Genomic DNA, 27,573 nt, shown 5'->3' with positions numbered 1-27,573 from the left:
AAAGTGCAAGTGGAAATCATCCAAATGGTTCTTCATGTTGCACCCATGCGCAAGTCCTTCATCCTTTCGCCAAATGCGATGATCTTTTACATTTTGGAAAGGTGAGATCAAGGGGAACAACTTTCATGTTTAAAACTTTTTCATTTGAAGCTTGGATCATGATGAATTTGGAGGTGGAAGTTTTGGAAATCAAACATATTTGAAAAATTTCTAAGTCCCAAGTCAAATGTTCACTTCTTCCACCTTGAATAACTTTTTCTATGGAATTCAAATGAGAAAAGTTCATTCATCAAAGTTGTATCTATTTCAAACCTATTCAATTTGGTCACAAATTTGAACTCATTTGGAATGAAGGATTTATGCATTTTAGAAGTTGAGGAAAATCACTTGTTCAATGGTATTGGCCCAAAATGACCTATACTGTTTCCTCTTGGCACATGCATTTGAAAGTTGAATTTGAACTTCCTCCAAACATAAATGCTGAAGTAGACATATTGAGTTTGATCATGGAATTTGAATGACTTTCATATCATAAAAATTGAGCAGGTTATGGTCTTGGGAAGTTGACCTTCAAACTAGGGTTCAAATAAAATGACCTATAATCTTTCACCATAAAAAATGACTTTCCAAGAAAAACTACCTCTTTACTTAAACATGAAAGTTGTTTGTAATGTCATTTTGAGTAACTTTTATCTTGGAATAGTTTTAATATGACAAATATTGTAGGATATAGGGTCTAGGGAACCCCAGTTTTGACTAGTTGACTTTCTCTGGTCAACCACCATGAACCATCTTGCTAGCTTGACATTCTCTTGACTTTTAGGACTCATGGAGGATACTATATGTGTAATATGATATAAGGTGACGTATACCTTGAAATATTTTATCAATTGTTGAAGAAACTTGTTGAAGAAGTCACACAAGATACCTAGATGAATTAGGGTTTGCAAGGCAAACAAACTCCAAACTCTTGATGATTTCTTGATCAAAATAACATATGAAGATCATGGGGATCCATATATGATGCTTAGAGCCAATGTGAATCAATTCTTGATTGTGCTCCTTGTTTGATTCTCATTTTGTAATATTTGACTGCATGATTCAGCTTTTTGAACATATGTTTTCAAACTATATAATCTTTCAGTTTTGTTGTATTTTTCTTAATGGATCCAAATGATGTTACTATGTTATATGATGTAATTGAGTATTGAAGGATATATTTTGTGATAAGAAATAATAGCATTCCATCAGTTTCTATGAATTGAAAAATAAGTATAAATTTGATCATTAATATAATTAATAAAAATCGAAGAAAATTTACAAGTAGCGCCTGTAGCTCAGTGGATAGAGCGTCTGTTTCCTAAGCAGAAAGTCGTAGGTTCGACCCCGACCTGGTGCGATTTTTAAGTTTTTTGCTAAATTCTTATTCGACCCCGACCTGGCGCGATTTTTAAGTTTTTTGCTAAATTCTTATTTTCTAAGTTTTTTGCTAAATTCTTATTTTCTGACTTTTTATTTTATTATTTGGGTTAATGGAAAAATAGTTTGTTTTTTGGCTGTTAAAAATACACACAAGTTGAACATTCTATCATGTAGGGAGTGATTGTTACAAACTTGAATTGCAATTTATTTAAGAAAATTCAACAATCTTGGATTATGACGAAATTGGATTGCAACTTGAAAGTAGTTTCGTGGTACAATCAAGTGATGCAATTAGGTCCAAAATTGAGTGTGAATCATGCTGAAACCATGTTACAAAGCCATGTAATTGTGTATGAAAAGTGCAAGTGGAAATCATCCAAATGGTTCTTCATGTTGCACCCATGCGCAAGTCCTTCATCCTTTCGCCAAGTGCGATGATCTTTGACATTTTGGAAAGGTGAGATCAAGGGGAACAACTTTCATGTTTAAAAGTTTTTCATTTGAAGCTTGGATCATGATAAATTTGGAGGTGGAAGTTTTGGAAATCAAACATATTTGAAAAATTTCTAAATCCCAAGTCAAATGTTCACTTCTTCCACCTTGAATAACTTTTTCAGTGGACTTCAAATGAGAAAAGTTCATTCATCAAAGTTGTATCTATTTCAAACCTATTCAATTTGGTCACAAATTTGAACTCATTTGGAATGAAGAATTTATGCATTTTAGAAGTTGAGGAAAATCACTTGTTCAATGGTATTGGCCCAAAATGATCTATAATGTTTCCTCTTGGCACATGCATTTGAAAGTTGAATTTGAACTTCCTCCAAACATAAACGTTGAAGTAGACATATTGAGTTTGATCATGGAATTTGAATGGATTTCATATCATAAAAATTGAGCAAGTTATGGTCTTGGGAAGTTGACCTCCAAACTAGGGTTCAAATAAAATGACCTATAATCTTTCACCATAAAAAATGACTTTCCAAGAAAAACTACCTCTTTACTTAAACATGAAAGTTGTTTGTAATGTCATTTTGAGTAACTTTTATCTTGGAATAGTTTTAATATGACAAATATTGTAGGATATAGGGTCTAGGGAACCCCTGTTTTGACTAGTTGACTTTCTCTGGTCAACCACCATGAACCATCTTGCTAGCTTGACATTCTCTTGATTTTTAGGACTCATGGAGGATACTATATGTGTAATATGATGTAAGGTGACGTATACCTTGAAATATTTTATCAATTGTTGAAGAAACTTGTTGAAGAAGTCACACAAGATACCTAGATGAATTAGGGTTTCCAAGGCAAACAAACTCCAAACTCTTGATGATTTCTTGATAAAAATAACATATGAAGATCGTGGGGATCCATATATGATGCTTAGAGCCAATGTGAATCAATTCCTTATTGTGCTCCTTGTTTGATTCTCATTTTGTAATATTTGATTGCATGATTAAGCTTTTTGAACATATGTTTTCAAACTATATAATCTTTCAGTTTTGTTGTATTTTTCTTAATGGATCCAAATGACGTTACTATGTTATATGATGTAATTGAGTATTGAAGGATATATTTTATGATAAGAAATAATAGCATTCCATCAGTTTCTATGAATTGAAAAATAAGTATAAATTTGATCATTAATATAATTAATAAAAATCGAAGAAAATGTATAAGTAGCGCCTGTAGCTCAGTAGATAGAGCGTCTGTTTCCTAAGCAGAAAGTCGTAGGTTTGACCCCTACCTGGCGCGATTTTTAAGTTTTTTGCTGAATTCTTATTTTCTGACTTTTTATTTTATTTTTTGGATTAACGGAAAAATAGTTTGTTTTTTGGCTGTTAAAAATACACACAAGTTGAACATTCTATCATGTAAGGAGTGATTGTTACAAACTTGAATTGCAATTTATTTAAGAAAATTCAACAACTTTGGATTGTGACGAAATTGGATTGCAACTTGAAAGTAGTTTCGTGGTACAATCAAGTGATGCAATTAGGTCCAAAATTGAGTGTGAATCATGCTGAAACCATGTTACAAAGCCATGTAATTGTGTATGAAAAGTGCAAGTGGAAATCATCCAAATGGTTCTTCATGTTGCACCCATGCGCAAGTCCTTCATCCTTTCGCCAAATGCGATAATCTTGGACATTTTGGAAAGGTGAGATCAAGGGGAACAACTTTCATGTTTAAAACTTTTTCATTTGAAGCTTGGATCATGATGAATTTGGAGGTGGAAGTTTTGGAAATCAAACATATTTGAAAAATTTCTAAGTCCCAAGTCAAATGTTCACTTCTTCCACCTTGAATTACTTTTTCTATGGACTTCAAATGAGAAAAGTTCATTCATCAAAGTTGTATCTATTTCAAACCTATTCAATTTGGTCACAAATTTGAACTCATTTGGAATGAAGGATTTATGCATTTTAGAAGTTGAGGAAAATCACTTGTTCAATGGTATTGGCCCAAAATGACCTATAATGTTTCCTCTTGGCACATGCATTTGAAAGTTGAATTTGAACTTCCTCCAAACATAACGTTGAAGTAGACATATTGAGTTTGATCATGGAATTTGAATGGATTTCATATCATAAAAATTGAGCAAGTTATGGTCTTGGGAAGTTGACCTCCAAACTAGGGTTCAAATAAAATGACCTATAATCTTTCACCATAAAAAATGACTTTCCAAGAAAAACTACCTCTTTACTTAAACATGAAAGTTGTTTGTAATGTCATTTTGAGTAACTTTTATCTTGGAATAGTTTTAATATGACAAATATTGTAGGATATAGGGTCTAGGGAACCCCAGTTTTGACTAGTTGACTTTCTCTGGTCAACCACCATGAACCATCTTGCTAGCTTGACATTCTCTTGACTTTTAGGACTCATGGAGGATACTATATGTGTAATATGATGTAAGGTGACGTATACCTTGAAATATTTTATCAATTGTTGAAGAAACTTGTTGAAGAAGTCACACAAGATACCTAGATGAATTAGGGTTTCCAAGGCAAACAAACTCCAAACTCTTGATGATTTCTTGATCAAAATAACATATGAAGATCATGGGGATCCATATATGATGCTTAGAGCCAATGTGAATCAATTCTTGATTGTGCTCCTTGTTTGATTCTCATTTTGTAATATTTGATTGCATGATTCAGCTTTTTGAACATATGTTTTCAAACTATATAATCTTTCAGTTTTGTTGTATTTTTCTTAATGGATCCAAATGACGTTACTATGTTATATGATGTAATTGAGTATTGAAGGATATATTTTGTGATAAGAAATAATAGCATTCCATCAGTTTCTATGAATTGAAAAATAAGTATAAATTTGATCATTAATATAATTAATAAAAATCGAAGAAAATGTATAAGTAGCGCCTGTAGCTCAGTGGATAGAGCGTCTGTTTCCTAAGCAGAAAGTCGTAGGTTCGACCCCTACCTGGCGCGATTTTTAAGTTTTTTGCTGAATTCTTATTTTCTGACTTTTTATTTTATTTTTTGGATTAACGGAAAAATAGTTTGTTTTTTGGCTGTTAAAAATACACACAAGTTGAACATTCTATCATGTAAGGAGTGATTGTTACAAACTTGAATTGCAATTTATTTAAGAAAATTCAACAACTTTGGATTGTGACGAAATTGGATTGCAACTTGAAAGTAGTTTCGTGGTACAATCAAGTGATGCAATTAGGTCCAAAATTGAGTGTGAATCATGCTGAAACCATGTTACAAAGCCATGTAATTGTGTATGAAAAGTGCAAGTGGAAATCATCCAAATGGTTCTTCATGTTGCACCCATGCGCAAGTCCTTCATCCTTTTGCCAAATGCGATGATCTTGGACATTTTGGAAAGGTGAGATCAAGGGGAACAACTTTCATGTTTAAAACTTTTTCATTTGAAGTTTGGATCATGATGAATTTGGAGGTGGAAGTTTTGGAAATCAAACATATTTGAAAAATTTCTAAGTCCCAAGTCAAATGTTCACTTCTTCCACCTTGAATAACTTTTTCTATGGACTTCAAATGAGAAAAGTTCATTCATCAAAGTTGTATCTATTTCAAACCTATTCAATTTGGTCACAAATTTGAACTCATTTGGAATGAAGGATTTATGCATTTTAGAAGTTGAGGAAAATCACTTGTTCAATGGTATTGGCCCAAAATGACCTATAATGTTTCCTCTTGGCACATGCATTTGAAAGTTGAATTTGAACTTCCTCCAAACATAACGTTGAAGTAGACATATTGAGTTTGATCATGGAACTTGAATGGATTTCATATCATAAAAATTGAGCAAGTTATGGTCTTGGGAAGTTGACCTCCAAACTAGGGTTCAAATAAAATGACCTATAATCTTTCACCATAAAAAATGACTTTCCAAGAAAAACTACCTCTTTACTTAAACATGAAAGTTGTTTGTAATGTCATTTTGAGTAACTTTTATCTTGGAATAGTTTTAATATGACAAATATTGTAGGATATAGGGTCTAGGGAACCCCAGTTTTGACTAGTTGACTTTCTCTGGTCAACCACCATGAACCATCTTGCTAGCTTGACATTCTCTTGACTTTTAGGACTCATGGAGGATACTATATGTGTAATATGATGTAAGGTGACGTATACCTTGAAATATTTTATCAATTGTTGAAGAAACTTGTTGAAGAAGTCACACAAGATACCTAGATGAATTAGGGTTTCCAAGGCAAACAAACTCCAAACTCTTGATGATTTCTTGATCAAAATAACATATGAAGATCATGGGGATCCATATATGATGCTTAGAGCCAATGTGAATCAATTCTTGATTGTGCTCCTTGTTTGATTCTCATTTTGTAATATTTGATTGCATGATTAAGCTTTTTGAACATATGTTTTCAAACTATATAATCTTTCAATTTTGTTGTATTTTTCTTAATGGATCCAAATGACGTTACTATGTTATATGATGTAATTGAGTATTGAAGGATATATTTTGTGATAAGAAATAATAGCATTCCATCAGTTTCTATGAATTGAAAAATAAGTATAAATTTGATCATTAATATAATTAATAAAAATCGAAGAAAATTTACAAGTAGCGCTTGTAGCTCAGTGGATAGAGCGTCTGTTTCCTAAGCAGAAAGTCGTAGGTTCGACCCCTACCTGGCGCGATTTTTAAGTTTTTTGCTAAATTCTTATTTTCTGAATTTTTATTTTATTTTTTGGGTTAATGGAAAAATAGTTTGTTTTTTGGCTGTTAAAAATACACACAAGTTGAACATTCTATCATGTAAGGAGTGATTGTTACAAACTTGAATTGCAATTTATTTAAGAAAATTCAACAACTTTGGATTGTGACGAAATTGGATTGCAACTTGAAAGTAGTTTCGTGGTACAATCAAGTGATGCAATTAGGTCCAAAATTGAGTGTGAATCATGCTGAAACCATGTTACAAAGCCATGTAATTGTGTATGAAAAGTGCAAGTTGAAATCATCCAAATGGTTCTTCATGTTGCACCCATGCGCAAGTCCTTCATCCTTTCACCAAATGCGATGATCTTGGATATTTTGGAAAGGTGAGATCAAGGGAAACAACTTTCATGTTTAAAATTTTTTCATTTGAAGCTTGGATCATGATGAATTTGGAGGTGGAAGTTTTGGAAATCAAACATATTTGAAAAATTTCTAAGTCCCAAGTCAAATGTTCACTTCTTCCACCTTGAATAACTTTTTCTATGGACTTCAAATTAGAAAAGTTCATTCATCAAAGTTGTATCATTTCAAACCTATTCAATTTGGTCACAAATTTGAACTCATTTGGAATGAAGGATTTATGCATTTTAGAAGTTGAGGAAAATCACTTGTTCAATGGTATTGGCCCAAAATGACCTATAATGTTTCCTCTTGGCACATGCATTTGAAAGTTGAATTTGAACTTCCTCCAAACATAACGTTGAAGTAGACATATTGAGTTTGATCATGGAACTTGAATGGATTTCATATCATAAAAATTGAGCAAGTTATGGTCTTGGGAAGTTGACCTCTAAACTAGGGTTCAAATAAAATGACCTATAATCTTTCACCATAAAAAATGACTTTCCAAGAAAAACTACCTCTTTACTTAAACATGAAAGTTGTTTGTAATGTCATTTCGAGTAACTTTTATCTTGGAATAGTTTTAATATGACAAATATTGTAGGATATAGGGTCTAGGGAACCCCAGTTTTGACTAGTTGACTTTCTCTGGTCAACCACCATGAACCATCTTGCTAGCTTGACATTCTCTTGACTTTTAGGACTCATGGAGGATACTATATGTGTAATATGATGTAAGGTGACGTATACCTTGAAATATTTTATCAATTGTTGAAGAAACTTGTTGAAGAAGTCACACAAGATACCTAGATGAATTAGGGTTTCCAAGGCAAACAAACTCCAAACTCTTGATGATTTCTTGATCAAAATAACATATGAAGATCATGGGGATCCATATATGATGCTTAGAGCCAATGTGAATCAATTCTTGATTGTGCTCCTTGTTTGATTCTCATTTTGTAATATTTGATTGCATGATTAAGCTTTTTGAACATATGTTTTCAAACTATATAATCTTTCAATTTTGTTGTATTTTTCTTAATGGATCCAAATGACGTTACTATGTTATATGATGTAATTGAGTATTGAAGGATATATTTTGTGATAAGAAATAATAGCATTCCATCAGTTTCTATGAATTGAAAAATAAGTATAAATTTGATCATTAATATAATTAATAAAAATCGAAGAAAATTTACAAGTAGCGCCTGTAGCTCAGTGGATAGAGCGTCTGTTTCCTAAGCAGAAAGTCGTAGGTTCGACCCCTACCTGGCGCGATTTTTAAGTTTTTTGCTAAAATCTTATTTTCTGACTTTTTATTTTATTTTTGGGTTAATGGAAAAATAGTTTGTTTTTTGGCTGTTAAAAATACACACAAGTTGAACATTCTATCATGTAAGGAGTGATTGTTACAAACTTGAATTGCAATTTATTTAAGAAAATTCAACAACTTTGGATTGTGACGAAATTGGATTGCAACTTGAAAGTAGTTTCGTGGTACAATCAAGTGATGCAATTAGGTCCAAAATTGAGTGTGAATCATGCTGAAACCATGTTACAAAGCCATGTAATTGTGTATGAAAAGTGCAAGTGGAAATCATCCAAATGGTTCTTCATGTTGCACCCATGCGCAAGTCCTTCATCCTTTCACCAAATGCGATGATCTTGGACATTTTGGAAAGGTGAGATCAAGGGAAACAACTTTCATGTTTAAAAATTTTTCATTTGAAGCTTGGATCATGATGAATTTGGAGGTGGAAGTTTTGGAAATCAAACATATTTGAAAAATTTCTAAGTCCCAAGTCAAATGTTCACTTCTTCCACCTTGAATAACTTTTTCTATGGACTTCAAATGAGAAAAGTTCATTCATCAAAGTTGTATCTATTTCAAACCTATTCAATTTGGTCACAAATTTGAACTCATTTGGAATGAAGGATTTATGCATTTTAGAAGTTGAGGAAAATCACTTGTTCAATGGTATTGGCCCAAAATGACCTATAATGTTTCCTCTTGGCACATGCATTTGAAAGTTGAATTTGAACTTCCTCCAAACATAAACGTTGAAGTAGACATATTGAGTTTGATCATGGAATTTGAATGGCTTTCATATCATAAAAATTGAGCAAGTTATGGTCTTGGGAAGTTGACCTCCAAACTAGGGTTCAAATAAAATGACCTATAATCTTTCACCATAAAAAATGACTTTCCAAGAAAAACTACCTCTTTAATTAAACATGAAAGTTGTTTGTAATGTCATTTTGAGTAACTTTTATCTTGGAATAGTTTTAATATGACAAATATTGTAGGATATAGGGTCTAGGGAACCCCAGTTTTGACTAGTTGACTTTCTCTGGTCAACCACCATGAACCATCTTGCTAGCTTGACATTCTCTTGACTTTTAGGACTCATGGAGGATACTATATGTGTAATATGATGTAAGGTGACGTATACCTTGAAATATTTTATCAATTGTTGAAGAAACTTGTTGAAGAAGTCACACAAGATACCTAGATGAATTAGGGTTTCCAAGGCAAACAAACTCCAAACTCTTGATGATTTCTTGATCAAAATAACATATGAAGATCATGGGGATCCATATATGATGCTTAGAGCCAATGTGAATCAATTCTTGATTGTGCTCCTTGTTTGATTCTCATTTTGTAATATTTGATTGCACGATTCAGCTTTTTGAACATATGTTTTCAAACTATATAATCTTTCAGTTTTGTTGTATTTTTCTTAATGGATCCAAATGACGTTACTATGTTATATGATGTAATTGAGTATTGAAGGATATATTTTGTGATAAGAAATAATAGCATTCCATCAGTTTCTATGAATTGAAAAATAAGTATAAATTTGATCATTAATATAATTAATAAAAATCGAAGAAAATTTACAAGTAGCGCTTGTAGCTCAGTGGATAGAGCGTCTGTTTCCTAAGCAGAAAGTCGTAGGTTCGACCCCTACCTGGCGCGATTTTTAAGTTTTTTGCTAAATTCTTATTTTCTGAATTTTTATTTTATTTTTTGGGTTAATGGAAAAATAGTTTGTTTTTTGGCTGTTAAAAATACACACAAGTTGAACATTCTATCATGTAAGGAGTGATTGTTACAAACTTGAATTGCAATTTATTTAAGAAAATTCAACAACTTTGGATTGTGACGAAATTGGATTGCAACTTGAAAGTAGTTTCGTGGTACAATCAAGTGATGCAATTAGGTCCAAAATTGAGTGTGAATCATGCTGAAACCATGTTACAAAGCCATGTAATTGTGTATGAAAAGTGCAAGTGGAAATCATCCAAATGGTTCTTCATGTTGCACCCATGCGCAAGTCCTTCATCCTTTCACCAAATGCGATGATCTTGGATATTTTGGAAAGGTGAGATCAAGGGAAACAACTTTCATGTTTAAAATTTTTTCATTTGAAGCTTGGATCATGATGAATTTGGAGGTGGAAGTTTTGGAAATCAAACATATTTGAAAAATTTCTAAGTCCCAAGTCAAATGTTCACTTCTTCCACCTTGAATAACTTTTTCTATGGACTTCAAATTAGAAAAGTTCATTCATCAAAGTTGTATCATTTCAAACCTATTCAATTTGGTCACAAATTTGAACTCATTTGGAATGAAGGATTTATGCATTTTAGAAGTTGAGGAAAATCACTTGTTCAATGGTATTGGCCCAAAATGACCTATAATGTTTCCTCTTGGCACATGCATTTGAAAGTTGAATTTGAACTTCCTCCAAACATAACGTTGAAGTAGACATATTGAGTTTGATCATGGAACTTGAATGGATTTCATATCATAAAAATTGAGCAAGTTATGGTCTTGGGAAGTTGACCTCTAAACTAGGGTTCAAATAAAATGACCTATAATCTTTCACCATAAAAAATGACTTTCCAAGAAAAACTACCTCTTTACTTAAACATGAAAGTTGTTTGTAATGTCATTTCGAGTAACTTTTATCTTGGAATAGTTTTAATATGACAAATATTGTAGGATATAGGGTCTAGGGAACCCCAGTTTTGACTAGTTGACTTTCTCTGGTCAACCACCATGAACCATCTTGCTAGCTTGACATTCTCTTGACTTTTAGGACTCATGGAGGATACTATATGTGTAATATGATGTAAGGTGACGTATACCTTGAAATATTTTATCAATTGTTGAAGAAACTTGTTGAAGAAGTCACACAAGATACCTAGATGAATTAGGGTTTCCAAGGCAAACAAACTCCAAACTCTTGATGATTTCTTGATCAAAATAACATATGAAGATCATGGGGATCCATATATGATGCTTAGAGCCAATGTGAATCAATTCTTGATTGTGCTCCTTGTTTGATTCTCATTTTGTAATATTTGATTGCATGATTAAGCTTTTTGAACATATGTTTTCAAACTATATAATCTTTCAATTTTGTTGTATTTTTCTTAATGGATCCAAATGACGTTACTATGTTATATGATGTAATTGAGTATTGAAGGATATATTTTGTGATAAGAAATAATAGCATTCCATCAGTTTCTATGAATTGAAAAATAAGTATAAATTTGATCATTAATATAATTAATAAAAATCGAAGAAAATTTACAAGTAGCGCCTGTAGCTCAGTGGATAGAGCGTCTGTTTCCTAAGCAGAAAGTCGTAGGTTCGACCCCTACCTGGCGCGATTTTTAAGTTTTTTGCTAAAATCTTATTTTCTGACTTTTTATTTTATTTTTTGGGTTAATGGAAAAATAGTTTGTTTTTTGGCTGTTAAAAATACACACAAGTTGAACATTCTATCATGTAAGGAGTGATTGTTACAAACTTGAATTGCAATTTATTTAAGAAAATTCAACAACTTTGGATTGTGACGAAATTGGATTGCAACTTGAAAGTAGTTTCGTGGTACAATCAAGTGATGCAATTAGGTCCAAAATTGAGTGTGAATCATGCTGAAACCATGTTACAAAGCCATGTAATTGTGTATGAAAAGTGCAAGTGGAAATCATCCAAATGGTTCTTCATGTTGCACCCATGCGCAAGTCCTTCATCCTTTCACCAAATGCGATGATCTTGGACATTTTGGAAAGGTGAGATCAAGGGAAACAACTTTCATGTTTAAAAATTTTTCATTTGAAGCTTGGATCATGATGAATTTGGAGGTGGAAGTTTTGGAAATCAAACATATTTGAAAAATTTCTAAGTCCCAAGTCAAATGTTCACTTCTTCCACCTTGAATAACTTTTTCTATGGACTTCAAATGAGAAAAGTTCATTCATCAAAGTTGTATCTATTTCAAACCTATTCAATTTGGTCACAAATTTGAACTCATTTGGAATGAAGGATTTATGCATTTTAGAAGTTGAGGAAAATCACTTGTTCAATGGTATTGGCCCAAAATGACCTATAATGTTTCCTCTTGGCACATGCATTTGAAAGTTGAATTTGAACTTCCTCCAAACATAAACGTTGAAGTAGACATATTGAGTTTGATCATGGAATTTGAATGGCTTTCATATCATAAAAATTGAGCAAGTTATGGTCTTGGGAAGTTGACCTCCAAACTAGGGTTCAAATAAAATGACCTATAATCTTTCACCATAAAAAATGACTTTCCAAGAAAAACTACCTCTTTAATTAAACATGAAAGTTGTTTGTAATGTCATTTTGAGTAACTTTTATCTTGGAATAGTTTTAATATGACAAATATTGTAGGATATAGGGTCTAGGGAACCCCAGTTTTGACTAGTTGACTTTCTCTGGTCAACCACCATGAACCATCTTGCTAGCTTGACATTCTCTTGACTTTTAGGACTCATGGAGGATACTATATGTGTAATATGATGTAAGGTGACGTATACCTTGAAATATTTTATCAATTGTTGAAGAAACTTGTTGAAGAAGTCACACAAGATACCTAGATGAATTAGGGTTTCCAAGGCAAACAAACTCCAAACTCTTGATGATTTCTTGATCAAAATAACATATGAAGATCATGGGGATCCATATATGATGCTTAGAGCCAATGTGAATCAATTCTTGATTGTGCTCCTTGTTTGATTCTCATTTTGTAATATTTGATTGCACGATTCAGCTTTTTGAACATATGTTTTCAAACTATATAATCTTTCAGTTTTGTTGTATTTTTCTTAATGGATCCAAATGACGTTACTATGTTATATGATGTAATTGAGTATTGAAGGATATATTTTGTGATAAGAAATAATAGCATTCCATCAGTTTCTATGAATTGAAAAATGAGTATAAATTTGATCATTAATATAATTAATAAAAATAGAAGAAAATTTACAAGTAGCGCCTGTAGCTCAGTGGATAGAGCGTTTGTTTCCTAAGCAGAAAGTCGTAGGTTCGACCCCTACCTAGCGCGATTTTTAAGTTTTTTGCTAAATTCTTATTTTTTGACTTTTTATTTTATTTTTTGGGTTAATGAAAAAATAGTTTGTTTTTTGGCTGTTAAAAATACACACAAGTTGAACATTTTATCATGTAAGGAGTGATTGTTACAAACTTGAATTGCAATTTATTTAAGAAAATTCAACAACTTTGGATTGTGACAAAATTGGATTGCAACTTGAAAGTAGTTTCGTGTTACAATCAAGTGATGCAATTAGGTCCAAAATTGAGTGTGAATCATGCTGAAACCATGTTACAAAGCCATGTAATTGTGTATGAAAAGTGCAAGTGGAAATCATCCAAATGGTTCTTCATGTTGCACCCATGCGCAAGTCCTTCATCCTTTCGCCAAATGCGATGATCTTGGACATTTTGGAAAGGTGAGATCAAGGGGAACAACTTTCATGTTTAAAAGTTTTTCATTTGAAGCTTGGATCATGATGAATTTGGAGGTGGAAGTTTTGGAAATCAAACATATTTGAAAATTTTCTAAGTCCCAAGTCAAATGTTCACTTCTTCCACCTTGAATAACTTTTTCTATGGACTTCAAATGAGAAAAATTCATTCTTCAAAGTTGTATCTATTTCAAACCTCTTCAATTTGGTCATAAATTTGAACTCATTTGGATTTGGAATGAAGGATTTATGCATTTTAGAAGTTGAGGAAAATCACTTGTTCAATGGTATTGGCCCAAAATGACCTATAATGTTTCCTCTTGGCACATGTATTTGAAAGTTGAATTTGAACTTCCTCCAAACATAAACGTTGAAGTAGACATATTGATTTTGTTCATGGAATTTGAATGGCTTTCATATCATAAAAATTGAGCAAGTTATGATCTTGGGAAGTTGACCTCCAAACTAGGGTTCAGACAAAATGACCTATAATCTTTCACCATAAAAAATGACTTTCCAAGAAAAACTACCTCTTTACTTAAACATGAAAGTTGTTTGTAATATCATTTTGAGTAACTTTTATCTTGGAATAATTTTAATATGACAAATATTGTAGGATATAGGGTCTAGGGAACCCCAGTTTTGACTAGTTGACTTTCTCTGGTCAACCACCATGAACCATCTTGCTAGCTTGACATTCTCTTGACTTTTAGGACTCATGGAGGATACTATATGTGTAATATGATGTAAGGTGACGTATACCTTGAAATATTTTATCAATTGTTAAAGAAACTTGTTGAAGAAGTCACACAAGATACCTAGATGAATTAGGGTTTCCAAGGCAAACAAACTCCAAACTCTTGATGATTTCTTGATCAAAATAACATATGAGATCATGGGGATCCATATATGATGCTTAGAGCCAATTTTAACCAATTCTTAATTGTGCTCCTTGCATTGAGGGTATCAAACCCTAGATATGAACTTGATAGAACATAGGTGAGCATGCACACTACCTACAAAAGGAACAAACTATACATTGACATATTTTTGGTATCTTGGTTAGTAAATAATGAAAAACAAAGTATGATACAATCAAGATGTGCTTGGTGATCTTTCCCAATTCAAATGATGAGATAACATGAGGGATCTTAGGGTCAAAATTGGGGTCTTACAGCCAAGGATTCATATCCTTGTGCCTACGTACTCTCATCGTACAATGAGAAAGTCAGAGCTCCGTAGTTCGCAGAACTAAGACGGAAAAGAAAGAAAGAATTGGCAGAAGTGACGAAAGGTATAATTTAGAACCAAAAGATAATGGAATAGTTTGAATCCATATGGGAATTAAATCTGAATCGGAGAGTAAAGTAGACATATTGGCTAAAAAGAAAACAAAAGGAAATATTTTTCTATACAAGACAAACAACTCTTGGTTTAAAGGTGGGCATTGGTTATTGGTCCAAATGGTGTGTATGGAATCCAAAGAAATATTGTATTTGGTCCAAAGAAACACTATATAACTGAGATGAATAGTTATGATATTGAAGATAATGGATAATGAATGATGAAAGATATGGGTGGTGCCCTAAGGCGGAAGAATAATTAATATGCTCACTAAGGACTCGAACCCTTGTGCCTACGTATTATCATCATGCAATGAGAAAGTTAGATCTCCGCAGTTCGTGGAACTAAGACGAAAAAGAAAGAAAGATTTTACAAAAGTGATGAAAGGTATAATTTGGAACCAAAAGATAATGGTATTGTTTGAATCCATAAAGGAACGACATTTGAACAAAAGAGTAAATCTTGAACATATTTGAAGTTGCACGGAAAATACCTGAGCGCATCGCACACTCGAAGATACAATAGAGTCACCATCGAACTTTATTTATTCTCGAAGGAAAGGGGAAACATTGATAGAATCCCGGGGGATTGAAAAAGGGTAAGGAAGTCAGTTATGCAAGGGGAATGTATTATCACCCCTCACATTTGTTGTACTCAACGGAGACCATTTCGAATGGATGTGATATCTAAAGATTACTTGCAAAAAGATAAAGGGAAAAGGAATGGAATAGATAAAGTACTCGGTGAGGATTGGGAGCCCCATGCATACACATCCTTATAGTGCAATAAAGAACTCAGATCTCTGTAGTTTATAGAACTAATGGTGAGATATGAAAGAAATTATGATAAATGTATGGTTAGAACCAAAGGATAATGTTGTTTTAATCCATATGGTAGGTATCTTGAACCAATGAGAAAAGGTGGCATGAACCAATACATGGTATGGCCAAAGCATGAACCAATATATGGTATGGCCAGTAATAAAGGGTTTTGCCTATATATGGACTTACAAGAAAATAAAACAAAAGGCAATGTTTGTATAAACAACTAGGATTAACAAGACAAACAAAAAGCTTTGGGTTCAGAGACAGACATTGGTTATTGGCCCAAAAGTATCTATGAAACTCAAAGAAATATTGTATTTGGTTCAAAGAGAAAGTGTATCACTAGAGATGAATGAAGGTTGAAGGTATTGAATGGGAAATGGTGGAAGGTGAATGGAAGAATAAAGGAGAAATAATTAATGTGACCGTCAAGGATTCATATCCTCGTGCCTACGTACTCTCATCGTGCAATGAGAAAGTCAGAGCTCCGTAGTTTGTAGAACTAAGACGGAGAAGAAAGAAAGAATTGGCAGAAGTGACGAAAGGTATAATTTAGAACCAAAAGATAATGGAATAGTTTGAATCCATATGGGAATTAAATCTGAATCAGAGAGTAAAGCAAACATATTGGCTAAAAAGAAAACAAAAGGAAATGTTTGTCTCTACAAGACAAACAACTCTTGGTTCAAAGGTGGGCATTGGTTATTGATCCAAAAGGTGTATATGGAATCCAAAGAAATATTGTATTTGGTCCAAAGAAACACTTTATCACTAAGATGAATGGTTATGCTATTGAAGATATTTGATAATAAATGATGAAAGATATGAGTGTTGGGCTAAGGCGAAAGAATAATTAATCTGATCACCAAGGATTCGAACCTGTGTGCCTACGTATTCTTATCGTGCAATGAGAAAGTCAGATCTTCATAGTTCGTGGAACTAAGACGAAGAAGAAAGAAAGATTTTACAAAAGTGATAAAAGGTATAATTTGGAACCAAAAGATAATGGTATTGTTTGAATCCATAAAGATAATGCTAGAAATAAATGGTAAAAATAAAAATGGTAAAATAAGAGTAATACGAAAAAAAAAATTACAAGTAATAGAATTAGAAAGAAAAATTAAAAGGAAAAAGTACTAAAAAGAAAAATGTGGGGTTCGAACCCACTTTCCTTGACAAAAAGGAAAACAAAACATCAAATAATATCACATATTATTTGATTTGTCTTGATCAACAATCTCATAAACTTTGACCAATTAGAAGTAATTTTATCTAAATGTGACCAATTAGAAGACGGGAATGACATTGAAAAAGATTATATACTTTTTGTGATGTTTTTATATTTTAAAAGCAATTAAGAAATATGGAATAATTAATTTATTTGTAAAAATTAAATTAAATAAAACTATTTAAAAACAAAATAAATAAAAATATAATTAAACTAATTTAAATCCTATTAAAAATTTTAAAATAATGCGTTTAAAACAATTTTTTTTTGACTTTTTGTGATTTTTTAACTATTTTTTTGCATGATTTTCTAGATTGAGCCTTTGGGTGCAAGTTTGCAAAAAAGAAAAGATTTTTATGTTTGAGATTGATTGTGATTGAGAATGATTGACTTGAGGCCAAACAAGTGTATTTGCGAAATGATGAAAATTTTACCCTATACCCCTACAATTGTACCCATACCCCTACATTAATTTTTTTTTTACCAAAATACCCTCATATAAATAGGGTATATTTTCCCTTTCAATTTTTTTTTACCATTTTCGTTGAAGACTTCCGGAGAAGACAAATATTTGGCGTTTTTGCACTGTATACCGGAACACTTAAGAGTAAGTCTTCCGGTTTGGATATTTGTATACCGAAACACTTCTCTAAAGAGTTCCGGTTTGTTGTCTATAATGGACACTGAACCGGAAGTCTTTTAGAAAGTCTTCCGGTTTGTATACTTGTATACCGGAACACTTTCTTCAAGACTTCCGGTTTGGTTGATGTATACCGGAACTCTTTAAGAAAGTGTTCCGGAAGGCTTTTTGTTTTTTTTTGCTAACCGGAACTCTTCTTGGAAGTGTTCCGGTACGTATTTTTTTTTTTTTTAATTTTAATTATTTTTTTTAACATTATTTTTGCAGTGGTTCGAAGAAGAGGTGCAGATGGCCGGATTCCAGTCCGCACGTTAGACCGGGGTGCATCTTCATCTGCAGCTGCAGCTGAGCCGACTGGATATCCAGGAGGGCCGTACGATACGTCTCTTTTGGTGAAGTACGAGCCTTTTTAAATGGACATCCACATTTCTTGGACGCACTTTGGGTACCACTATCACTAATCTTGTGTTTCCCACCTTTATCACAACCAAATATTATTTTGTTACTTCTCCCTCTCTTCCCTGTTTCAGTATCTGAACGACTGATAATAACAGTTACTTTATTGTCGATTCCAACCTTTTTAATCCATCTGGTAACCTCTTCTCGTGTACCAAATCTTTCCGTCGTCATAAACGCATCAGTAGTATCTACACATATTTTGGGAAGATTTTCCATTTCTGTAAAAAAAAAAAAAAAAAAAAAAAAAAAAAAACGTACCGGAAGACTTTAGGAAAGACTTCCGGAACACACATAATGCATACCGGAACTCTTTGGAGAAGAGTTCCAGTATGCAAATTTTTTTGAATTTTTTTTTATATGAACCGGAACTCTTTCCTTAAGTGTTCCGGTTTGTTTATTTTTGTGTTTCGGAAGTCTTTCCTAAAGTCTTCCGGTTTGGAAAAATACATACCGGAAGTCTTTTTGCAGGAGTTCCGGTGCGAGGGGTGTGAAAGTGTAATTTTTGCAATTTTTAACCGAATGGTAAAAATGAAATGGTAAATTGGTTAAAACCAATTAAGGGTAAAATGAGAATTTTTAAATTTTTGTAGGGGTATGAGATTAATTGTAGGGGTACAAGGTAAAATTTTCCGAAATGATTTGTTCAATCTAATATAATTTGTAAATGATTCATGAATGAAGATTTGATTTTTTACCTTTGATCTAAATTGGAATGATTTGAATATTTTCGTGATAAAAAATGTATAAAAGTGAAAATAAGAATGCTAAACCTATCAATATAAATGAAAATAAGATCTAATAGTAATAATAATAATATAATATAATATAATAATTAAAATTAATAATGAGAAATAAAATAAAAACAATAACAATAATAAAACAAATAACACTAAATAATGATAATAGTATCATAAAAAATAATAACTAATACTAATAATAATTAATAGTAATAAATATAATATTAAAAGTAAAATAACTAATAACAACAATATAAATCTATTTTAATAGTATAAATCATAAAAAATAAAAATAGAAATAATGACTAATAATAGTAATATATTATAATAAAAATACTAGCAGTGTTAAACTAATGATACTAATACTATATTCTAATATAATAATATAATGTAATAAAAATAAAATGAATCCAATAATAATTATTCTAAAAATTATTTGGTAATAATAATTATAATGATGCAAAAGTAAATAAAAACTTGTAATGATAATAAAAATTGTAACAGTAAAAATAAAGTTAAAATTAATATTGATGATAATAAATAATGCTACACAAATAATACTATAGTAGTAATAAATGATAAAAATAAAAATAATTAAATGAGAATAATAGGTTAAAAGTAGTAAAATTAGAAAGAAAAATTAGAAAAGAAAAAAAAATTACTAAAAGGGAAAAGGTGGAAACCAATCAGAAGTTTCTTTATCTGAATGTGACGAATCAGAAGACGAGAATGACAAATTGGAAAATATTCTAAACTTTTTATGATTTTTTATATAATTTTAAAGCAATTAATAAAAATACAACAATTAATCTATTTGTAAAAATCAAATAAAGTCAAACTATTTAAAAACTAAATTAAAATCAAACTAAATTAAAATCTAATTTAACTAATTTAAATCATATCAAAAAATAAATACAATATATTTAAAACAAGATTTTTTTTTTTTATGTTTTTTGATTTTTTTATACTATTTTTTTGAAGATTTTGTAGATTGAGCCTTTGGGTTCAAATTTGTAAAAAATGAAAGATTTGTAAGATTGAAACTAATTTTGGTTGATTGATAATTTGATTGAGAATGATTGACTTGGAGATTAAAATCGTGAATTTGTGGAATGATTTGTTTAATCTAATGTAATTTGTAAATGATTCATTAATGAAGATTTACTTCTTGTTTTCATTTGATCTAAATTTTAATATAATAATATAATCTAGTAAGATATTATATATTAATACTATAATTTTAATATAATAATATAATCTAATAAGAATAAAATAAATCTAATAAAAATAATATATATGTAATCTTAAAAATGATATTGTAATAATAACTATAATGATATAAAAATAATAAAAACTAGTATTGATAATAATAATTGTAAAATTAAAAATAAAGTTAAATATAACATTGATGATGATGATAATAAAAATAATGCTACTAGAGTAATACTATGATAGTAATAATTTGTAAAAATAAAAATAATTAAATAAGAGTAATAAGAAAAAATTAAAAGTAATAGAATTAGAAAGATAAATTAAAAGGAAAAAGTACTAAAATAGAAAAGATGGATTCAAACCCACTTTTTGTGATAAAAAGGGGAAAAAGTTAAATAATATCATATATAATTTGATGTGTCTTTATCAACAATCCGACAAATTTTGACCAATCAGAAATAACTTTATCAAAATGTGATCAATGAGAAGACGAGAATGACAAATTGGAAAAGACTCTATATTTTTTTGTGATTTTTTATATTTTTAAAGTAATTAATAGAAATACAACAATTAATCTATTTGTAAAAATCAAATCAAATCAAACTATTTAAAAACCAAATTAAAACAAAACTAAATAAAAATATAATTAAACTAATTTAAATCCTATTTAAAAATGAATACAATGCATTTAGAACAAGATTTTTTTACTACTTTTGGTATGATTTTGTAGATTGGACATTTTGGTTCAAGTTTGTAGAAAAAGAAAATTTTGTATGATTGTGATTGATTGAAAATTTGATTGAGAATGATTGGCTTGAGACCAACCTGTTGTATTTATAAAATGATTTGTTCAATATGATGTAATTTATAAATGATTCCTAAATGAAGATTTGATTTTTTTTCCATTTTATCTAAATTGGAATTATTTGAATATTTTTGTGATAAAAAGGGCATAAAAATGAAAATAATAATACTAAACCTATCAATATAAATGAAAAGAAGGTCTAATAGTAATAATAATAATATAAATATAATCTAATAATTAAAAGTAATAATGAGAAATAAAATAAAAACAATAACAATAATAAAATAAATAACATTAAATAATGACAATAATATCATAAAAATAATAACTAATACTAATAATAAATAATAGTAATAAATCTAATAATAAAAATAAAATAAGTAATAACAAGAATATAAATCTATTTTAATAGTACAAATTATAAAAAATAAAAATAAAAATAATGCCTAATAATAGTAAGACGTTATAATAAAAATACTAATAGTGTTAAACTAATGATACTAATACTATAATTCTAATATAATAATATAATCTAATAAAAATAAAATGAATCTAATAATAATAATAATATATAAATAATTCTAAGAATTATTTGCTAATAATAACTATAATGGTGCAACCATAAATAAAAATTAGTAATGATAATAATAATTGTCACATTAAAAATAAAGTTAAAATTAATATTGATGATAGTAGAAATAATGGTACACAAATAATACTATGGTAGTAATAAATGATAAAAATAAAAAATAATTAAATGCGAATAATACAAAAAAAATTAAAAGTAATAGAGTTAGAAAGAAAAATTAAAAGGAAAAAAATTAAAGTATTGAAAAAAAGATGGTACCAACCTGGGATCTCGTGACCACTATAAGCTACCTCCTTCCTTCTTTTCTTTCACTTTTCAGTGGTGTTGTTTTCTCCTTCTGTGCGAACTTTTTTGCTTGAATTGACGATGGAATGGATGCAAAGTTTGGAGCTTTATCTTTAGTAGTTCTTCTTCCGTATGAAGAACAACAATTTTTTGGGATCTGAATTTTGTGAATGAGAGAAATTAGTGTTTATTTATAATGCTAAAAAATTAGGTTGAAAGACAAAAAGAAAAAAAAATCAAATAATATCAGATATTATCTGATTTTTCTTGATCAACAAACTGTCAAACTTTGACCTATGAGAAGCAAGTTTGTCAAAATGTGACCGGAAGACGAGAACGACAAATAAATGATTTGAAGACGAGAATGACAAAAAAAAATGATATGTTAATAATAACTATAATGATAAATAAATAAATCAAAACTAATAATGATAATAACAATTGTAATGTGCGGTTCGAATCCGCAACCTTACATTTGAAATCCTTACACAACTATAAAATGGACTAACTTATTTATTCGACATAAAATAGGACTAACATCCATATAATAGTAAAATGTCCGGACAAACTTTGGACATAACACTTGTAAATCAATTTTGATTCAATGTCGATATATTGATTGTATTTATGATTGAGTGTTAATTATGTTCCATCCAAAAAAGCATACAAATTTTATATGTAAAGAAGGTCCTAGAGCTCCTAGACCAATATACACATTACTTTCAAAACCCTAACTATATAGTCTAACAAAGGAAACAAACCCATATACACCATTCTAAAATCCTATATCTCACACTTACAATCATCCCTGACTTGATTTTTGGAGTGTTTGCATGTGCACTTCTCACCATCGGACGTACTACGAAGAATCGTTGTATCAGAGTTCGCCAACAACACCATCATCATCAATAACACCTAGAGAAAATATCTTACTAGATCATATTATTTAAGCTTTGAGATCTACATTGATTTGTTTGAACTCTCAAAATCTAATTCTCTTAGACTCTTTTAATTATAAAAAAGGAAAATATTTATCATTTCTCATATTTTTTTAGTTCTTTGGATAGAAGCATGATCTTAAATAGAATACTATGAGGTTTGTGTAGCCAATCTTAGTTAGTTAGATAAGGATTGATTATATATATACAAGGCCGACCCTATGCAAGTGCCGCAGCACAAGGCCCCAAGTTTTAAGGGGTCCCAAAATTTGAAATTTGAATTTTTTTCCATCAGTATTAATAAAAGTAAATAAAATATTATTAAAAAAATTTAATAATTGAAAAAAGATTATGATAAAAACTCAATACATACAAAAAATTAAGGTCGATCAAAACTCAAAATAATTATAATTAAATTATTTTTTTATTAATACATAATTGTATTTTTGATATAATTTAAAAAAAAAATTTAATTGTATTTTTTTTAAAATTTGGATCCATTTTTAAAATTAAAATGGGTCTCCGAGATGATTGGGCCGACCATATATATATATATATATATATATATATATATATATATATATATATATATATATATATATATATATATATATATATATATATATATATATATATATATATATATAAAGGATTGATTCGTATGTCGAAAATATGGTCTTACATAAAATATTAAATGCTAACTTCATGATTCATCTTGTTCTCTTAATTTTAAAAAAATCGATCTCTTAACTCTTCTAAATATATTATGTTAGTCATTTTTGTCTAATTAACAACAACAACAAAAATTCATACATAAATTATTAAATTAATAGCTAATTAAATGAAAAAGAATAGCATAATATATTTTGAACAATATAAACTCTTTTTTTGGAATAGACCAAAATAAATCCGAGATTAAGATACAAGAATAAGAATAAAATAATACTAATCCTATATTATAAATGTAATTCCTAATAATAATCTAATATTGGTGTGCACCGAAAATGAAATAATTGGATACTGCTTTACAGGTAACTTAGTTTTCAATTGGGGCATGATTTGCTCTTTATTAAAGAAGATATAAGCTTAGTTTGTATTCTGTGTCATGAGATCTATTCAAAAGAATTATAGTTATCTCGCAAAACAGAGTTGAACTTGACCTTTTGGTACTAAATCATGATTATAAAACTATGCTTATTGGAGCTGTTGTCTAGCTTAAGGAAACTAAATTAACATAATAAAAAAAATTGTGTGACAAGTAATATACTCTTTTGCATTTTGGTAGCTGTATAACACTTGTACCAACTTGTTACTATCCAAACTCAAAACATTAAATTTTCACAATCAACTTTTATTTTTCTCTATCTATAATCAACTTCTCTTACTTTTGTTATTTAACCATTAATCAACCAAAAATATTCACATTCTAAGTACTAATAATTATTCACTATATCTCCCTTGTACAATACTTAACCAACTAACACCACTACAACACCAAACAACAACTAATTTTTTGCTCATCCAAAACTCTGTCCTTCCCCTTAAAGAAACAGAAAGCCAAATTGCAATAATGAAAAACTTAAAATATGTCACACTAAAGTTGGTGACATAGAACTTTCCTTATTAAATGCTTCACTTCCCCTCCTTTTCTATTCAAAATTCAAATTCACACCCCTCACCCTTTTCTTTCTAAACACTACACTTTCTTCTTTTTGTTTTTTTTCTTCACTTTTAGTTCAAAAAAATTTCCAAGTGAAAGAAATATAATAGAACAAACCATGCAGTGATGGAAACAACATAGTAGAGAAAAGGTTTGAATCTTGATTTTGAAAAAAAGGGTGCGTGTCTGTGTGAAAATGAGTACAGCAAGATTCATCAAATGTGTTACTGTTGGAGATGGAGCTGTTGGGAAGACTTGTATGCTTATCTCTTACACAAGCAACACATTTCCTACGGTATTAGAATGTTTTTTTCGTTGACATTAAATTTAGTTTTTGTTTGGTTGATAAAAAATTCACTTGTTTTTTTTGTTTTTTTTAAGGATTATGTTCCTACAGTTTTTGATAACTTCAGTGCAAATGTTGTGGTTGATGGTAGCACAGTTAATCTTGGATTATGGGACACTGCTGGTAAGCATTATGCTACACATTCACATCAATTGTATTATAAGTTATAATCTACGAAGAGTTTTGACACAGACACGTCTTCTATCAGAAATATCAGTACTATAGAGATTATAACTAGTATTGCGAACCTGTGTAGTTATTGTTGATTTATAAATTCAGGACAAGAGGATTACAACAGGCTTAGGCCTTTGAGCTATAGAGGAGCAGACGTGTTCTTGTTGGCCTTTTCGCTACTCAGTCGAGCCAGCTATGAGAATATCTCTAAAAAGGTTCTTGTGAAAGAAAATTTATACTTTTTTTTTTCATTTGTTGTGAATTTGACATAGTTTAATTCTATTCAATAGAATCTTTTACATTAGGCTAATTTTATGCAGTGGATTCCTGAACTGAGACATTATGCTCCAACTGTGCCAATTGTGCTTGTGGGAACAAAACTTGGTAGGAGCTAAAATTTGGTGTTATTAATGATAATTTTTTTAGCCTTAGTGATCTTTAATAATTAATTTTTATTTTTCATTTTATTGGTTTGTAGATTTGAGGGAAGATAGACAGTATTTGATTGATCATCCCGGAGCAACACCTATAACTACTGCCCAGGTACTGCAGTCACGTAATTGCAAATCTCGATCAATGATAAAAATTAGACAACTCGTATTCAAAATTTTATTTTAGTTATATTAGAATACGAATTGTCTGATTTTCATCTAACTGTCGAGATCTCTTGATATTATGATTGCGCGATAAATCATTGTCTAATTTTTTTTGGGCAGGGAGAAGAGCTGAAGAGGGTGATTGGTGCGGCTGTGTACTTAGAATGCAGCTCAAAGACTCAACAGGTTCTGATTTTTTTTAATGCATAATATATATAGTTATTAATTAATATACATATACACATTATAATGATAGTCTAATTTAAATATTTCAGAATGTGAAAGCTGTGTTTGATGCTGCAATCAAGGTAGTTTTGCAGCCTCCAAAGCAAAAGAAAAAAAGAAAGAAGAACAGATCATGTGTTTTCCTTTAACTACTATTCATTATGTTTGATTCTTATTTTGTAACATTTGATTGCATGGTTCAGCTTTTTGAACATATGTTTTCAAACTATATAATCTTTCAGTTTTGTTGTATTTTTCTTAATGGATCCAAATGATGTTCCTATGTTATATGATGTAATTGAGTATTGAAGGATAAATTTTGTGATAAGAAATAATAGCATTCCATCAGTTTCTTCTATGAATTGAAAAATAAGTATAAATTTTCGTAAATTAATTATTAATATATGTAGTAAAAACCTAAGAAACTTAACAAGCAGCGCCTGTAGCTCAGTGGATAGAGCGTCTGTTTCCTAAGCAGAAAGTCGTAGGTTCGACCCCTACCTGGCGCGGTTTTTTTTGACTCTTTTATTTAAGGAAATTCAACAACTTGAAAGTAGTTTCGTGGTACAATCAGTGACTCAAAATATAATCTTTATTTCAAACATTTTATTTTACCAACAATAATAATAAAAGGAGCAATACATGTTGTTATGCTTAAACTTAGATGATGTATAAGCTGTAGTGAAGATAGTAATAATGTTGTTATGCTTGAAAGTATAAAGAAATTATATTAAATTTAAATTAATATATTAACTTAATTGATAAACAATAAATTTATGCTTGAAAGTATAAAGAAATTATATTAAATTTAAATTAATATATTAACTTAATTGATAAACAATAAATTTATTAATATTAACGTATTATTTATATTTATAAATCAACAATTTTTTATAAAAAAAACTTGCAATAAAATTTTACTTACGTAAAATATGAATTAAAATAACACCCAAAAAATGAATCATTAAGAAATGTTGAATTTGACTACGCTTCCGATAATTAATTTATTTTTTAAAAAACAAATAATTAAGTAATTTACAAAAAAGGTTATCATCTATTTAATTTTTATTTTGTTTTTGTTTGGAACAACAAATGTGTTTACAACGGCTCAATAAAAACGTGGGTCTAGAATAAGAAAAATATTTGATTTGATTCATGATCTTTGAGATAATCTTTGAGACTGTTAGGTCGAGATCACAAAATCAACATATACAAAAAAAAATATAAAGATTCAAGATAAAGGATTTTGGAGAAATAGTAACATACCAAGATGTTCCAAAAAGAAACACCTAATCAAAGTGACTCGTTTAAGTAAAGTTGTTAGTTTACGTAACACATAAAACACTCACATACTTTATATTAGACAATTATCTTACTATAAAAGATTTTAGGTAGGCCTATAAAACTCTATAATTGGCCTATAAAAGATGAGGTAAACATGAAATACACCAATATATTATTTAAATCTAAAATATTTCTTTCTGTCTTGGATCGTGAGTGATTTGAGCATTTCATAGTACTTACATTGTATATCATCTTATCTAGACAATTAAGTCATACATCAATCATCTCAGGTCCACGTCGGTTCATTTGCAACGTATATGAGAATCACTTTAAATGAAATTCTCTTTTCTTCACCTCACACTAAGATGATATGCATCGGTAGAAGCACGTCTTATCGTACACTTTAAGGGGG

The 27,573-nt window shown here is 30.0% G+C and overlaps 1 protein-coding gene and 9 non-coding genes across 10 annotated transcripts; all 10 read left to right on the top strand.

The window, feature by feature from the left end:
* Positions 1-1,326: 1,326 nt before the first annotated feature.
* On the top strand, positions 1,327-1,399 carry TRNAR-CCU (transfer RNA arginine (anticodon CCU)). The gene has a single exon. It is a non-coding gene; the product is annotated as a tRNA-Arg (tRNA).
* A 1,705-nt stretch (positions 1,400-3,104) lies between these two features.
* Positions 3,105-3,177, top strand: TRNAR-CCU (transfer RNA arginine (anticodon CCU)). The gene has a single exon. It is a non-coding gene; the product is annotated as a tRNA-Arg (tRNA).
* Positions 3,178-4,807: 1,630 nt separating this feature from the next.
* Positions 4,808-4,880, top strand: TRNAR-CCU (transfer RNA arginine (anticodon CCU)). The gene has a single exon. It is a non-coding gene; the product is annotated as a tRNA-Arg (tRNA).
* Positions 4,881-6,510: 1,630 nt separating this feature from the next.
* Positions 6,511-6,583, top strand: TRNAR-CCU (transfer RNA arginine (anticodon CCU)). Its single transcript has one exon. It is a non-coding gene; the product is annotated as a tRNA-Arg (tRNA).
* Positions 6,584-8,212: 1,629 nt separating this feature from the next.
* On the top strand, positions 8,213-8,285 carry TRNAR-CCU (transfer RNA arginine (anticodon CCU)). The gene has a single exon. It is a non-coding gene; the product is annotated as a tRNA-Arg (tRNA).
* Positions 8,286-9,915: 1,630 nt separating this feature from the next.
* Positions 9,916-9,988, top strand: TRNAR-CCU (transfer RNA arginine (anticodon CCU)). The gene has a single exon. It is a non-coding gene; the product is annotated as a tRNA-Arg (tRNA).
* Positions 9,989-11,617: 1,629 nt separating this feature from the next.
* Positions 11,618-11,690, top strand: TRNAR-CCU (transfer RNA arginine (anticodon CCU)). Its single transcript has one exon. It is a non-coding gene; the product is annotated as a tRNA-Arg (tRNA).
* A 1,631-nt stretch (positions 11,691-13,321) lies between these two features.
* TRNAR-CCU (transfer RNA arginine (anticodon CCU)) lies at positions 13,322-13,394 on the top strand. The gene has a single exon. It is a non-coding gene; the product is annotated as a tRNA-Arg (tRNA).
* An 11,062-nt stretch (positions 13,395-24,456) lies between these two features.
* Positions 24,457-26,250, top strand: LOC127086951 (rac-like GTP-binding protein RAC2). Its single transcript, XM_051027766.1, has 7 exons — positions 24,457-24,831; positions 24,918-25,005; positions 25,162-25,271; positions 25,377-25,440; positions 25,535-25,599; positions 25,773-25,838; positions 25,928-26,250. Exons 1-7 carry the CDS (start codon positions 24,733-24,735, stop codon positions 26,024-26,026), a joined length of 591 nt encoding a protein of 196 aa, XP_050883723.1. The 5' UTR covers positions 24,457-24,732; the 3' UTR covers positions 26,027-26,250.
* Positions 26,251-26,313: 63 nt separating this feature from the next.
* On the top strand, positions 26,314-26,386 carry TRNAR-CCU (transfer RNA arginine (anticodon CCU)). The gene has a single exon. It is a non-coding gene; the product is annotated as a tRNA-Arg (tRNA).
* Positions 26,387-27,573: the final 1,187 nt, after the last annotated feature.

Source organism: Lathyrus oleraceus, chromosome 5, assembly GCF_024323335.1.
Source record: "Lathyrus oleraceus cultivar Zhongwan6 chromosome 5, CAAS_Psat_ZW6_1.0, whole genome shotgun sequence".
Taxonomy (NCBI): domain Eukaryota; kingdom Viridiplantae; phylum Streptophyta; class Magnoliopsida; order Fabales; family Fabaceae; genus Lathyrus; species Lathyrus oleraceus.
The sequence above is the reverse complement of the archived record's forward strand: the minus strand, read 5'-3'. Positions and strand labels throughout refer to the sequence as shown.

What these genes read in the sequence shown, in the direction of transcription:
- LOC127086951 (XM_051027766.1), top strand. Translation starts at nt 24,733, where the DNA reads ATGAGTACAGCAAGATTCATCAAATGTGTTACTGTTGGAGATGGAGCT. An exon ending in CACCTATAACTACTGCCCAG is followed by an intron (nt 25,600 to 25,772) that starts GTACTGCAGTCA and finishes TTTTTTGGGCAG; the next exon opens with GGAGAAGAGCTGAAGAGGGT. An exon ending in GCAGCTCAAAGACTCAACAG is followed by an intron (nt 25,839 to 25,927) that starts GTTCTGATTTTT and finishes TAAATATTTCAG; the next exon opens with AATGTGAAAGCTGTGTTTGA.